General features: G+C 31.9%; 1 protein-coding gene across 2 annotated transcripts in view; it reads right to left on the reverse strand.

Annotated features, from left to right (window-relative positions):
• The window catches only part of MYCBP2 (MYC binding protein 2), a 312149-nt gene that overhangs the window by 122476 nt on the left and 172684 nt on the right, over positions 1 to 16989 (reverse strand). The window contains exons 38-45 of one of the 2 annotated variants that reach the window (XM_031958523.1): positions 16527 to 16669; positions 15896 to 15996; positions 13945 to 14163; positions 10006 to 10231; positions 7255 to 7373; positions 5686 to 5773; positions 4767 to 4816; positions 2436 to 2608 (exon numbers count right to left, since the gene is read on the reverse strand). In XM_031958523.1, coding sequence (XP_031814383.1) covers positions 2436 to 2608; positions 4767 to 4816; positions 5686 to 5773; positions 7255 to 7373; positions 10006 to 10231; positions 13945 to 14163; positions 15896 to 15996; positions 16527 to 16669 — 1119 coding nt within the window. Of the gene's footprint in view, positions 1 to 2435; positions 2609 to 4766; positions 4820 to 5685; positions 5774 to 7254; positions 7374 to 10005; positions 10232 to 13944; positions 14164 to 15895; positions 15997 to 16526; positions 16670 to 16989 lie in introns of both variants that reach the window. The other variant, XM_031958522.1, reaches the window with a different exon arrangement.

A 16989-nucleotide genomic window follows, 5' to 3' on the forward strand; every position in this document is an offset into this window, starting at 1 on the left:
AAAGCTTCACTTGACTCAATGATTTCCTAAAGATATCAATTCTATATTTCCCCTCTCTTTCCCAGCTGAACTACAAGAAAAAGTTTTCTGTGCTTAATACATTTCATTCATTTTTCAAGTCATTTCAATCTAGTTTTTCAATTCAACAATTACCTCTAAACTACAATCTCCAAAATTAAGGATTATCTCTTAATTGTGACACTCATAGCCTTTTTTCAATGCTCATCCTTCTTCAATTCTCTGTAGCACTTGACACTGTTAATCACTGTCTCCTGGAAAGTATTTTTTACAGCTTCATCTTAGTTCTATTTACATACTTTTCTCAGTCTTCCTTTTCATTTTCATATATAAAGAAAGAAGATAGAGGGCTTGGGATAGAACTCTGGGATACACAGAATTGGGAGAAATGAAAAGGAAGACTGAGAAGTATGTAAATAAATACTCATGTCTAGCAGAGTACCCAGGGTATGGAATGCATTTAATCAATGCTTGTTGAATTATGGTCAATAATGGTTTATTAATCACTAACTCTGAAAATTTTTCCATACTCCTTATCTTTCCTGAACTCTTTGTAGTTTTTGACACTGTTATTCAGTGTATCCTTTTGTACATTTGCTCCTCCATTGCTTTTGTTACACTGATCTCTCTTTTTTTTCCCCTATGGTACTTGTAATGTTCCATATGGGTTTCCTTTATTTGATCATCAATCAAAATCCCTTGATTAAATATGGGGATCCCCTTTAAAAGCTTTCCTAGATGCTCTTCTTTTTCAACTTTTCTAAGATCCTAACAAGGGTTTATTTTTATTTATTTATTTTTTTAACACAGATGATTCCTAAAGCTATATATCCAGCTCAAATATTTATGCCAAGCTTCAAGTACTCAAGCTTTATGTATCAAGAGCAGAATTAATTTTGTACCTTTCTCTTTCCCCCTACTACAAAGCCACTCCCCTGCAGGCCACACTATGAAGCTACACTTATTTTAAACTTTCCTATTTCTATTGAGGACACCATCATGCTTCCAGTTACTTGGGTTTACAACTTCAGTCATAATTCTCTCTTTATTACCCTTAACTACCCTTATGTTGTTGATATTACTTCCACAATGTCTTTTATACTATTTTTCTTATTTATAATAATAACAGTAATTACAACAGCCAGAATACATATTGCATTTTAATTTTTGTAAAGCTCTTCAAGACCACAATCCTGATTAAGGTTCTAGATGATTAAAATTGCCTCCAAATGGTCTTCATCTTTTCACTCCCTTTTCTAATCTAACTTTCCTATAGCTTCCAAAATAATCTTCCAAAAACAAAATTCTGTTCATGGTCTCTCTTTTTATCCCTTAAGTTGCTCTATTGCTTCTGGGAATAAAATACAAGTTTAGCAGTGAAAGCCCTTCATAACCATGCTGCAATCTGTATTTTCAATCATTTTATACTATGTCTCTTGATGTTTTCTATATTCCACCCAAACTCGCTTATGCACTTTTCTTACCAATACAACTCCTATGTCTGTTCCTTTCCACAAAATTTTTGAAATGTACTTTCTTAGCTTCACAATAACATTTAGCTTCCTTCAGGGTTAACTTCGGGTAATATACCTCTTATAGGAAGTCTTTCTTGATCAATTTACCATGTACTAATCTCTTAAAAAGTTATAACTTTTTCTTTAACCACATCTTGAATGTTAGATAAATAAGAACCAAGACTGCACATTGTATGTACTTAATGTTTGCTAAATGGTGATTTAAAAAAATAGGCACTGGAATCCTCAGAACTCAAAAAGTAGGTCCAGGAAAGTTGATTGTGAAGTACATATAGTGTTGAGAATGTCTCTTTTCCTTCAAATCTGATTTATTTTCATGGGAAGCCCCTACTTGTTTTTACTTAAGAATAATCTCATTAATTTCACTGGACTCAGTACAGAAGCAATTTAATTTTTATCTTTTTTTTTAAATAAAAAAGCAAAACCATAAATAAAAATATATTTTTTTGCTTGTCCCTTAAAAAATAGTAAATCAAAGTCTCATGATATTTGACACATTTGTCACATATTCTTAAAATAAAAATTTTAAAAGTTTTTGTGCTTCAGAATAATTACTTATTTACAGAAGCATGCTATAGTGAATAGCACTTAGATTTGGACATAACTGATTTAAAATTTTGCCTCTAAGGACCACAGCTAGTCAATAAACTTCTCAGTGCCCCAGATAAAGCTCAGAGACTCTAAATTAGAGATGAATTGGAGTTGGGGATGGAGAATGGGGAGAGATAATTTTATACATTCTGCATTTATTCATAAAGTCCAAAATATTTTAAGTTGGTTATTTTATGCTATGTCAAGATATAATTTTCATATTATAGTGTTTTCAGGGTTAAAAAGTGAAACAAGCTAAAAAAAAAAAAATTAGATCACAAAACACATTACCTTGCAAGTCGTCCCCCACTTGATCCTGGAACACAGGCAATGAAATCTTCCAAAAATGACTGTTCATTGCTTTGAATCTGAAGTGGCAAGCTTCCTTCAAGAGCTTCCAGTATAGTTGGTGAATGAGAAAGGGCTAAACCTTTTCCAAGAATACCTGAATGAGTTTTGCACACCTATTTGGCAAAAGAGAAACCTGATACATCAGCTCATAGAAAGACTGTTACATACAATACATTCACAAAGAGGATTCTTTAAAACAAACTAGTTATATTATTAAAAAGTCTGATACACAGGATTCCTCTGAAAACTCATGTAAGTTTATATTGGCATGTGTGCATAAATATTTAGCATTTAAAACACTACTTATATTTTGAAAGAAACAAAAAACAAAAAACAACACTTGTAATTACTCCTTAGGAAAAAAATACATTTAAGGCTGAATATTTGGCTCCTTTTCATTCAGTATAAAGTATAATTCAGCAAAAAATTTGGTCAAATATTCTATTTCTAAGTCCTCTCCACAGTCTGGCACCATCCTACATTCTTCTTTCCATATATTCCACTTAATTTGTATGTTACTTATGTATGTCCAGAATAGAGGTGGTGATTCCCAAGTTCTATGTTTTATTCAAACTGTGCTATCTCCCTTTATATAATCTACATTTGGATAATTTGTCCTTGAAGTCTTCCTCTCTACAGCACAGTCAATAAAGACTCCTTCTCCCCCATAAACGTTGGTCATATAGGATTATGTATTTCTTTTAAGCACTTAAAGATTTTGTATTTTTATTTAAATATATGTATATAATATACATATGTGTATATATTTCTCTACTAAACTGTAAACTCCTTAGAAAAGACTATGTATAATGTCCCTAAAAGATAAAAGACAAACATCTTACTTTGGCATATGATAATTCTATATAATCTGACTTGAGCCTATTTTTTCAACTTTGTTTTTTGTTCCTTCTTTAAATAGTCATTGATCTAGTCAAAATAAACTGCAAGCTATTCTGTGAGAATATCTTGTATTTTATATTTATTCACAAACGCTATCTCTTTTCCAGGCTTCATTCATTCTCTTCATTTCTACTTGCTAAATTTCTTCTCTTCCTTGGGTCGCCAAAGTCTTCATACATTATATGTGTCTACATACTATAGATTTGTTAAAGTTGAATTCAATATTTGCAAGAATTGTATATGTTTAACCTCTATTGGATTGCTTGCTGTCTATGGGAGAGGGTAGGGGGAAGAAGAAAAAGTTGAAACACAAGACTTTGCAAAGGTGAGTGTTGAAAACTGTCTGCATGTATTTGATAAAATAAAAAGCTATTAAAAGTGAAAAAAAAATGAAGTTGAATTCATTTATTATCACATTTACCTTACAGCAATATTTTAAAATTTATAATAGTGAATATGCTATACAATTTTATTATTCCTATGTAACAGGCCAGAAAATTGAAGGGGCATTTTGTGACTTCTGGTGAGATTTGAGGGAGCAACCAAAGCAGTAATCATTTAATACTTAGGCAGCAAGAAAGTGCAGCTATAGAATGCTGCCCTTGGAGTTTAGATCTACTTTGGACACATTAAATTTGTGATCCTACATGAATAATTTAATTTCTTTTAATCTCACATCCCTTATATGTAAAATGGGAATTAAAATGGCTATTTCATTTGTTATAAGAATCAAAAGAGATAATATACATAAAGTGCTTTGCAAACCTTCAGGTGATATTTAAATGCTAGGTATTATTATTATTGTTAACATCATTATTTGAATTATATGTAGTTTTCTAAATCACAATATTCGCTCTAATAATAAATGATGGCATACTTCTCTTGTTCCTTAAGGTAAAAGTACCAGTAGCTAGAATGAACAGAAGCATATGTTAAATCTTTCTTGACAAATCAGAGCATATTTAGCTCAAGCTACTTATAGGAAGAAAGTTATTATTATGTATGTTTTTAATCTAGAGATAGGTGACCCTTTTGTTAGTGTATTTTTCTGATAAGAAACTGAGTAGAGAAGCTCAAAGATAGCCAAATTCTGATCACCAGAAAAGGATAGTAATATATCAGTCTCTTAGAAAGATAAAACCCAAATGAACGAACTATTAATAAAATAAAATAACTTTCTGTGAAGTATTTATTCAAATCCAAACTGATAATAATGGGAATATGAATACTACAATAAAATTAGTGATCAAATGCAGTTTGGATTCATGGATTATTTGTAAAGTAAAATGACTTACCTTGTAAATATATTTATAATTATTTACAATGTACAATGTAAATTGTAATTTACAATATAATGTATAATGTATTTACCTGCAGAGCAGCCTCTTCAAGAATTTCAAGATCTTCCTCCAATTCATTACCTGCTGTACAAATTGTTTCATTGAAAAATGTTAAAACTTTTTTGACACTGAATTTTATAAAATTCTGCATTTAAATTCCAATACCTAAGGAATATCCCCCCCCATTATTTTGTATAGAAGAATAAGATAAACTCGCAACATGTATTTAACATAAAGCTATATGCTATATTTATAGGAATCCTCTTTTAATCTAATATTTTCACCCTTGCATTAAAACAGAAAGGAATTATGCTACTTTAGCTTAATGGAACTTTAGTTAACTTGAGCACCCTTGATTATTTCTGAGATCCTCACACCAAGAATTATAATTACTTAGCATCAGACACCAAATCAATGGCAAAGGACATTATAAGGAAGATCTAATATTTACTTTGTAGCCACTTGAAAGACATTAAAGCTACAGTGAGAGAGGGAAGGGATAAGGAAAATATTTAGTAAGTGTTTTAAATGTACGTTTTGCATTCAAGCAATCAGAACTCTCTTCCCCTAATTAACCAATAGGCATGCATTTATAGTTTAGGAATGTACTGGAGTGAGGAAGGACAGAGGTGAATGAGAAAGAGTGATTCTGGATTACAAGCATACTTGGAGATATTGAATAAGCATCTTAATTAGATATGGGGCACTTCTAACAGCAAGGGTGGTGATTTAAAGTTATAAGACAAGTGACTGGGAAGAAGAGATTATGAGGGGAAAGTACAGTGATTTTCATTTATGTGCATGCGTGTGTGTGCCCGAATGTGTGTGTTTGTGTGTGTGAGAGAGAAAAGGGGTGGGAGGAGGAGAGGGAGAGGGAGAGAGAAATACTTTTAGTATTAGGTGAATAGGTAGTGCAAAATAAGAGAATACCTGAATATAGTATTACTTACCAATAGGAAGTGCTAGATCCTTTTTCATTAAAGCTGCTGCACAAACCCCACCAAGATTAGCTAATTCTTTTTCCAACTGAATAATTCCCTGTAAAATTACAAATTGAATTCTCATTTAAAAGTTTGTGTTTGATGTCAGTACTTAGGTTAGTAAAATGTATTTCTATAAAATCAAAATTGGCAAGAAGGAGGCTCTCAAAAAATATACTTTGAATAACCTCAGGAAAATTGTGTTAGCTCACTTTTGAATTAATATGTTAGAAAAATAATTCATCTTGAATGGCAGGTTAATATAAATGCTAAGGATAGCAAACATGTTTTTAATCCATAGAATTTGATTCTTAATTGAGAAACTTTTTCTTTTTTTCTCTTAAAACCGTTTATTTTATGTTTTATTTTGCTGAATTAAATTTTAAACATTTAAAAGAAATATAGGTGAGGCTCCATGACAAACCAAAAAATTATCAACCCACAGGGAATAACTAAGTGAATTAACTGGAGAAATGACATTTCCTGTATATATTTAACATTCCCTTTCTGTTACAATTGTAAGACATTTTGGAGGAGAAAAGGGGAAAGAATACAAGCTACTAATAATTTGAGTTGAGATTCAAGTCCAATTTCTCCCCTCCCTTTCCCCACCCTTTTAAGCAGCATAGGAGTATAAGAAAGAAAAATCACATCTATGTTGTTAGTTTTGGGGGGAATTTGTCTTTGTCAAAAAGCTCTGTATTATGGAAGTTATACTCTTCTTTTCTTGGCATATTGAGCAGTAACTGAGATCAGGACCAGGCATAATTTGATGAATATGATGATAACATTTTTAAAAATTCAAAATTGAAATTGCACAATGCATTTAGTCTTAAGCTAATTTGGAGAGTGAAGAACTAGAAGAGGCAGGGATGTTTCAATCAATTCACTTATTAATGCCTCATTTACTTATTTACTTTTGAATTATTTATTTAGGTTATATATTGATAGCTGTATGTACAAGATTTGTGAGAAAAATCCAAGAAGAGCATAAAAATTTACAAAAATTACATCTTAAGAAACCACAGAGATTTTTGTTTAATTTAAGATAAAGATGAGCTGGCAAATGTTAACAACCAGTTCTCCTCCTTCCCCCCACATCTACACATGATGAACTTTAAGTTTAAGTGGCATTATTAATATATTCTCCATCACTTTTTTAAGTCCAGACCACCCACAAAATAATAAATCAACTCTGATTTGTAGTATACCAATTTCCAATGCATAAAAACTCACACTGAAAATTTAAAAATCAGATCTTGCAAGATGGTTTGAGCTGATTTTACCACAAGCCATAAGCAAACTCAAGTTTCAGTTTTTCCATTTATCAAGAATGTTCAAAGAACCTAACATATAAACATGTAAATAATGTATTCCGTGTGTGTGTGTCTGTGCGCACGTGTGTGTATTTACATTACAAATAATAGTTAAAAAATGAATTTAAACTTTGAGCAAAATGTGTAACTGATATTTAGAAACCAAATACTACCAATGAAAAAAAGCTTAGCTTAAAATAATTAGGAAAAGATTCACTCTCACCTCATCAGAACCAGGACTAAATTCATATCCAATTGCAAAACATTTGAAACCGTAAAACGAAGCTTTGTCATCTTTCACATAATCTGAGGCAGTCTCTAATGAAAAAAGGGCTTCATTTCCTAAGAAAATAAAATTCTTGAAATGAAACTATTCCTTTAATTATTTTTCCTTTTATAAACCAGATGGAACCCGCCTCTAATTTGCAGGTGGCTGGAGTCAAACAGAACAGGACACTTAAAAATCAAACAGTTTAATTTCAAAGTAAAGGAAATAGCTTGCAAGCAAGAACACATGTGCCAGAGCCTTGGCCTGGCGAGTGGAGACCCTCTTTAGAGTGGCCAAATCTCAATACTTAAACCAAGCCCATGTAGTGAACTGCAGCCCTGACTATCAAGGGTAAAAGCAACAATGTGACAAGTGAATCATGACTTGAAATATGAATATAGTAGGTACTTGTCCAAGCTCAGAAAACACCTGGTGCTGGATTAAACAGTACAATAATTATATGAAACAATTCTGGGATTTTGCTGTGGCAGAGATCATCCAGAAAGTGAGTACAAAGAATTGTTATGCTCAAATTGAGGACACAGCTTGTTTGCTGGGTCTTAACTTTTCCAAAACTTGATACTTTTAAAGATATCCAACTGAAGAGAAATGAATAATAAAAAATAAATGACATAAGGAATATCATCTTATATTTACTTAAGGAATCAACTTCAACAATGATAATTTCTCAGCATTAAGTCTTGAACAAATTTCCCTATTTTTGAATTACAACTGTTATCTTTCAATTATTTATTTATTTATAAGCTATCCACACAACTCAGGGCTGCTTTATTTCCTACTCAGAATGTTTTTATATTGGTTTTGTTCCTTAATAGTTGTTCTTTAGTTCAGTTTGCCTACATTATCTTACTAAATGTATTTTCTTTTGTGTTAATGGAAAGGACTATACGATTTTATAATTACTGAGGCATTAACTTGTGCTATTACTCTCATATTATTTTGGATGTTTTGGAGTTGTTAGTGTTTAAAAAGCTATGATTTAGTACTAGAAGAGAGAACAGATTAAGATCACAAAACTGATTATAGAGCTCTATATCTAAAATCACTTGGAGTTTAGTTTAATCTTCTAATTTTAAGAGATAAACATTGTACTGTAACAAGCAAAGATTTGAAACTAAGTCTCCTGACTCCAAATTTGGTGTTCATTCTACTATAGTCCATATTCAAGAAAGGTTCATTTGGCATCAGTGATGGCAAGTCACAACCCATACTACAGATTCTTAAAGCTTAATTTTTATAACATTAATATTTAAGAAAAAATGACCAAAATGTCTTTATAGGATTTATATAATCCAAAAGGATACAAGAGGAAGCAAGCAGTTGGCAGATGACTGGCTAACTAAAACTTCTTGATTGAATATAAAATTATTAAGTACCTATGTACCATATGATTCTAGCTTCTAAGGATACAAATACAATAAATGAAATAATTACTACTTGCAAGTAATTTACACTTGAATCAAGATTACAAGTAAATTTATAAGGATATACAGAATAAATATAAGGAGAATAAAAACACACTTCAGATAGAAGCTGGTGCTTGGGCTGCCTCTTGAAGACAGAATTCAGGGAAGGGATGTAAGGAAAAATTACAATCCAGGTCAGGGGATGGGTGTAGGGGTGAGAAGGTGACCAGTGCAAAAACATGGAAATGGGAAATGCAGAAAGAGAAGGCCATTTTGTTTGGATTGTACAGTGTGGGGAAAGTAATAGTCAGTGAAGCTACAAACACAGACTGTGCTCAGATCATGAAAGGTTTTAAAAATGCAAAGAAGAAGTTTATATTTTATCCTATAGATAAAAAGGAGCCACTGGAATGTACAGAGGGAGGGGGATAGTGCTATCACATGACTGGGGAAGAAAATAAGAAAGAGGAGGAGGATGAGAGGAAAAAAACAAAGAGGGGAAGGAGAGATACATGGGAAAGGTGAAAGGGTGAAAGAAGTAAAAAGAGGATAGAGGAAGAGGGGGAAGGAGGCCAGGAGGGAAAAGAGAGAGAGAGACAGAAACAGAGGAAGGGAAAGAGAAAGAGTGAAGAAGTCAGGTAGGAAATGAAATAGTTAAAGAGTCACAGAAGTCACTGAAGCCCATAACAAACTAGAAATGACTGTTAAATGGTGTCAAATGTAGAAGATAGGTCAAGCATATCTGGGAATTAAGAAATCTGCATTAATGCTGGGGAGGACAGTTTCAATTGAGTGATGAAGTTGAAAAACAGAATGCAAATGGTGGTCAGGAGAAAAGTTAGCAGCAGAGAATATAGATAGCATTTTCTAGCAGTTTGGCTGAGAAAGAGAAAATAGATATTGAATGATAACTTGATGGGTTAATTTAAAAGTCTGAGATAAATAGGGAAAGATTAAAGATGAAATCTTTTGAAAAAGATAGGAAAAGATTATTATCAAGTGTACACAAGGATAAGGGTTGACTTGGGCAAGGAATAAACATCCAGTTTATTTTTTTCTATAATCTGGTTTTACTCTGTCTATTCAAATTTATAACTCTTTATATCCCAACGTAAGCAAGTTTGTCTTGTCCTTAGAATACACTGTTCATTCTATTTTCAAAATTATTTTTTCACATCTCTTCTTGATATGGTCTCTTTTCTCATCTGTTTTTGTCTCAAAGTACAGTGAACAATACTCAATGTAACTATCAGTAAGTAAAGTACACAAAAAAACTTACCTGGCAAGACTAAAACCATAGTTGGCCATCCAGAAGACCCTGAAAATTTCTTTAATTCTATCCATGAATTGAGGTTTTCATGAACAGAATTCACCTTTGGTCCAAATCCAGCGTTCTGAACAGTTCTAATAGGAATCAACAAACGGAGAACATCTTCTGATTGTGCAGTACCACACTGAGGATCAAATTCAATTGTCATCCATCTTACACAATCTGGAAAAGTCACCTAAAGTCAATTACAGAAATTACCTTTTAAATCTATGGAAAATGGAAGAGTTTGTGTCTATGTAAGTGATACGAACATTAAATAAAATACAATGGACAATTTTGATAAATAAAATTTAAGTGCACAACCAAGTCTAATGTGGCTAAAGTGAAAATGGAAAAGAGATAATGGGGGAGGGAATATTTGCAGTAAGTTTCTCTGATAAAGAGAAAATATGTAAGACATAAGGAGATGTGTGAAACCTTTTTTTTTTTTTTCCCAGTTCTTTTTTTTAAAATTATTTTATTTTATTTTATTTAATAGCCTTTTATTTACAGGTTATATGTATGGGTAACTTTACAGCATTGACAATTGCCAAACCTCTTGTTCCAATTTTTCACCTCTTACCCCCCACTCCCTCCCCCAGATGGCAGGATGACCAGTAGATGTTAAATATATTTAAATATAAATTAGATACACAATAAGTATACATGACCAAACCGTTATTTTGCTGTACAAAAAGAATCAGATTCTGAAATATTGTATGATTAGCTTGTGAAGGAAATAAAAAAAAAAAAAAAGGGCATAAATATGGGGATTGGGAATTCAATGTAATGGTTTTTAGGATGTGTAAAACCTTTAAGGAATGGATTATTCCTTATTTTAAGATTAAGATTTATAATCTAAACACCTCCTTGCCTAATTGATAAATGGTCAAAAGTTACAAATAGAAGGTTTTAATTTATTTTAAAGTTTTTAATAATAACTTATTTTCTAAATATATGCATAGTTTCAACATTCACCCTTGAAAACCTTGAGTTCCAAATTTTTTCTCCCTCCTTTTCTCCCACCTTTCTAAAATCATCCTGCTGATCATTTCTTATAGAACAATAATATTCTATAACATTTAAATATCATAACTTATTAACCATTCTCCAACTGATGACCACCCATTCACTTTCCAGTTCTTTGCCACTACAAAACAGGCTGCTACAAACATTTTTGCACATGTGGTCCTTTTCCCTCTTTTATGATGTCTTTGGGATACAAGCCGAGTAAAGACACTGCTGGATTAAAGGGTATGCATAAGTTTGATAGCCATTTGGGCATATTTCCATATTGCTCTCCAGAATGGTTGGATCAGTTTAGAACTCCTCCAACAATGTATTAAGGTCCCAGTTTTTCCACATCCCCTCCAACATTTATCATCTTTTCCTGTTTTCTTTGCCAGTCTGACAGGTATGTACCTCAAAGTTGTCTTAATTTGCACTTCTCTGATCAATAGTGATTTAGAGCATTTTTTCTTCATCTGAAAATTGTTTGTTTACATCCTTGACCATTTATCAATTTATCAATTAGAGAATGACTTGTATTCTTATAAATTTGAGTTAATTCTTATATACTTTAGAAATAAAGCCTTTATCAGAACCATTGTACGTAAAAATTTTACCCCCAGTTTTCTACTTCCATTCGAATCTTGGCTGCATTGGTTTTGTTTGTACAAAACCTTTTTTAACAATATAATCAAAATGATCCATTTTGCATTTTATAACGTACTCTAGTTTTACTTTGGCTATAGATTTCTTGAACAGGAAGTTTTTAAAGGAAGAATTCCAAACTATCAACAAACATGAAAAAAAAATCTAAACATTAAATCAATAATAATTAGAAAAATGCAAATTAAAGCCACTTTTAGGTTCTACCTTACACTCATCAGAATGGTCACAACAATAAAAGAAAAAAATGACAAAGGTTGGAGAGGCTACAGAAAAACAGTTAAATTAGGTGCCACAGTGATGGGTGGAGCTGTAAAATGATCCAAAATGGATGATAAGAAATTTGTAACTATGCTGAATAGTTACTAAAGTGCATATATCCTTTGACTCAGCAATAAAAATATTAGGTCTATATCCCAAAGAAATTAATAAAAAGGAAAAATATCTATGATCTACAAAAATATTTATTATGGCTCTTTTCATGGTAATCAAAAATTGCAGATTAGAAAGAATGATCTTCTATTAGAGAATGGCTATCAAAACTGTGGCATACGAATATGAATATGAAACATTATTATGCCATAAAAATAGTAAAATCTCTCTCCTGAGTTTGGTAAAGTGAGTAGAATTAGAAAAACAATATATATGGTAACTTTATTGAGAAAAACATTTTTGAAAAACATTAGAACATTGATAAATTAATGATAAAATATGAATCTAAAAGAATGCAGATAAAACATGCTTCTTACCTCCTGAGGTACTGAACTTAAAATTTGGAAAAAGACATACATTTTCAGATATATTTAATGTAGAAAAATTTGGTTTTTCCAAACTACATTTATACATATTAAGGGTTTCATTTGTTTTTTGTTTTTGTTTTTTAATTTGCTCAATGGGAGGTTGAAGAGAGAGTAATCACAGGATAAAATTAAAAATAATAATTAAAAAAAACCCACAAAGGCAATCATGACCAGGAAAAAATACAAACTTACTAGAATTATTCAAATTTTGCTTTTTATCCACTTTTAACAGAATGAAACTGAATAAAGCTTCATTAAAAAAAAAAACCTAATAATGTTTTAAAAACAAGAAATTTTTTAAAAAGTTAAAAATTAGTAGAAATTAATTGGAGTCATGAGTAATTCACTCTAATGAACATACCTTAATGAATAATATACTTATTAATAAGATTATCAAGTATTCATTCATATTTGGATCTGTGATTTCACTGATGTGAGTATCATCTCAAAGATATAAAATGTAATCCATCTTTTAATTTTTGTTCCTGTCTTCTCATAAATTCTTGGGGTTGAGTTCTTTATCTAGGTTTCTTGACATTATGGGGATATGAGAACAATATGTGGGTTTCTTGTGTTATCTTTTATTATGGAGGGTAGAGGAATAATAGTGACTTTGCATAGAAGTGCAATATTTTTTGCTTTAGTTGAGTGACATTTCTGTGTTCCAATTGTAGATTGACTGCCCTCTTTGAGAGATCCTGCAAGATCTCATCAGTCTTGATACTCTATCTCACTACTATTCTTCTTTGCTCTGATGGGAAGGGGGAGCCTTGAACCCAAAAATGAAAGAATCTCAGTTTATATATTGCATTTCTCATCTGGCTGTTCTACTTCAGGACTTTTTTTTAATAAGCTCTTTGAGGGTAAGGAATGTCTATTTTGAATTTGTATTCTCAGCACTTAGCACAGTATTTGGCCCATAGTAAGAGCTTAATAAATATTTACTGAATATTATTGACCAATTATGTAACACTAGCGTTTCTATAGAATTGAAGGTGTACGTTACAGAAAAGGAAAGGAGAGGCAGGTGAGAGTTATTAGCAGGCTACAACATATCACCATTGTCCAAGGGATGCAGTAACAAAAGATGTCATCAGAGAAACAAATGGCAACAAAAAGATATAGCCAAGTCTTATAAAGAGAGCAAGGGGCAATTGATAGACTATAGGCAAGGATCTTAATCAATGTAGGGAACATTTATATCAAAAAGACCAGGTATCTATTAGAATCAGACCTATGATAAGTGTTAGATCATATTTCTCTAATAAACAATCTAAATACCTTGATGGGAGAGAAAATTTATGATACTTCTTTTGTATCCTTTTGAAAAACAGTAATGTGGCTGAACCAATAAGCTTATTATGTGGATCAAGTTTTTTAAAATCCATATGCTCAAGAATATAGAAAAAATTCTTAAAAATAACATTATACAACCTACCTTATAGTGCATAACACATGCGGGTTTATATGGATGTTCACTTTCTATGACAGCATAATGATTAGAGGTAGTACAAGCTGAAAGTCCTTGTTCAGGTTGGTTTCCTGTGGTACTATCTGTGGATTGGTTAGGATTGAATGCAGGGGGTGCATATTTCTGATTTAAAATGGCAACATTAGGAAGCAATTGCTGGACAAGACCAAAGACTTCTACAGCCACCTAGGATACAAAAGACTATGTTTAATTTTTAATGTAGATCTTAGGCTTGGGTAAAATTTCCTTTATCTAAATCTTATATTTAGATACATCCCACAATTTTAATATTAATTCATTCAACAAATATTTATTCAGTGACAACGATGTAACACTGGTAAGCTGTTTTCTTCTCTTTTTGGTTTAAGATAAAACTCAACACTTCACAATACTGAGCTAAATTCCCTTTATAAATTTCTAGATTCTCCAAAAATATATACAACATAAATATGTTATATTTGTCTGTGTATCAGGTCTTCCTGATTTCAGGGCTGGTGCTCCTTCCACTGTGCCACCTAGCTGACCCAATTTGTCCTATTATTGAAAAAAACCTTCAGAAGAGATCTCTTTTCATCCCCTTCTTTTCCTTTTACCTTCTAGTATCAGAGAAATAAATGATCTTCCTCTATGTCAAAACTAATCCCTCTATTTATATACTTACTAACCCTGTCTTTAGGATACTGTCACATAAATAATTTCAACTTGATTTCTTTTCAAATTACTTTTTTCTGTTATTGTGTACAAATATGCTAAGTTTCTCTCACTTAAAAAATAAAAATGACACAATAACAACCCTATCTTTCCCTTGACCCGGGTAAACATTCAAACTTGTGCCTAGGTCTCTTTTCCTTTTCACTTTAAAACTTCTACAAAGAGACTTTGTTATCTTTCTTAAGCTCTTTGAAATTTGGCTTTCAAGAAATCTATTGAACTTGTTTTCTCCAAGACCAAGGATGAACTCAATCTTAACTAAAGACTAAACTCAAAGGAAAATGTTTCTATAGTATCTGAAACTGCTAGAAACCCGCCATTTTTGTAATGTTGTCCTTTACAAGTCCACTCACTGCATCTAAATTTCCTTTGACAATAAACTAGTCTCCCTGAAGTGTGGATGGGAACCCCCAAGTTCACTCTCTCTCTTCTCCCTATATGATTTGATCTACTTCCTAGGCAAGTAGGTCTTTTTGAATAAATCATGCATTTTATGCTAGAGACAAACAAACCAACTTGCTGGATTCTAAAGATGACATTCCATTTCTTATCTCTGTAGACCTTTTCAGAGGTGGTCCTGAATATCTGAAATGCAAGCTTTTATTTCCATATTACAGAATTTTCATCTTCTTCATGGTTCAGGTCAAATGCCTTCTTCTACAAGAGATTTTTCCTAATCTACTGAATTCATAGTATCCTCTATCCAACCTTCTCACCCCTTTTTGTGTATATTTTCTATTTACTTCTTCTCTGAATTCATGTGCTCTGAATAGGACTTCCAAGATACTTGTGGGCAGAGACTGTTATATCTGTAATTTTTTTATATGTAGTCTAAAGCACAGTTACTAATGCAGAGTAAGTACTTATAAATGCCTGTTATTATTGATTATACAAAATAGCCCAAACCATAACTTTTCCCTTTACTTTCCTATTTAAATAAATACCACCACCATCTCTTAAGTTTTCCACATTCTTCACTAGTAGTTACAAATACAAAGGTACACAATAGTACAGTAAGGATTTTCAAGAAGAGAACTTTATTTCAAGATTCTTAACTTCTTTTTTATTGCAAGTCACTATAATATTTGCTTTTAAAATTTAAGCTTAATTATATGTACTTGAAATTGTAAAGATTCCTTCTAAAGGTAAATGTCTAAAGTTTCAGCTGTAAATATAAAATTAAATGTAGGAGAAATAAGTTACATACCTTGGGAATAGCTGCAGCTACTGGCCCTATGTAGGCTATTATAAGAGGAAGCAGCATGGAAAAGAGACTGGAAGAACTAAGCAATTCTGGAATGTCATCAGCTAAAAGAATATTAAAACAATCTTTAGTTCATAATACACATACATACACAATGTATATAAATATATATATATATAGCAATAGATTTACAATACAGCATATATGTGGTGTGTGTGTGTGTATGTATGTATGTATGCATGTTAAAATGACGCCACCCCCACTCCCCACTTATCACTCTTAAAAAATACTTTAGAAACTAGAAAGAAACAAAAATGGTCATGAGGATAAGTTGTCTGAAGTATAAAACAATTTTGGGGCCAGATATGTAGCTCCAGCTTTTGCTTTACAATTATTAAGAAAGAAGATAAAGCAATTGCTCAAGTCATTTAAGATATAGGATTTATTTCCTTCAAGATTGAGTGAGAAAGTATCAATTATGTCAAAGGTACAGGCAATGACTCTATTTGATTTTGAACAGGTCAAATACATATTGAGGAATCCCTGTTTGTCCCATGAAAAATAACAGTCTACTCTTCTGCATAAGAAGAAATTAATGAGACAACATAGGAAAATTTAAAAAACGGAATCTTACCATCTACAGCAAGAGCTCTATGCAGGAGGTCTTTAGCTGCTCGAACAACAGTGCTCACAACAGAGAGAGCTCTACTACAGTTTTTATCTTCTTCATTAGCTTTACTCAAAAGTTGGGACTGCAAATCTCCATCATATTCACTCCTATATATTTGAAGTAAAAGAAAGACCACTAAATAAGACCTTTCCTCCCCTAAAAAAAAGTATGTCTATTACAATCATGGTTCTCTAGAAACACATTTTGTCAGCAGATCCTAACTGACAGCCTGAAATTCAAACTGTCTCAAGTTGTTACTAAGTAATGGCTGAGCATAAGCAGCTACCCAGCAGGTAACTTATAAGTTTACCATGGGATATGAAAGAGTCTAAATTGTCTTAGAACAGAAAAAGAAAATGGATAAGGATTTTTCCCTGCTTTGGGAAAAGTGTTGAGTAGAATAGTATAATAATTTTCGTGACAAGTT

The sequence above is a fragment of the Sarcophilus harrisii genome, chromosome 3, assembly GCF_902635505.1.
Source record: "Sarcophilus harrisii chromosome 3, mSarHar1.11, whole genome shotgun sequence".
In the NCBI taxonomy this organism is placed as follows: Eukaryota; Metazoa; Chordata; class Mammalia; order Dasyuromorphia; family Dasyuridae; genus Sarcophilus; species Sarcophilus harrisii.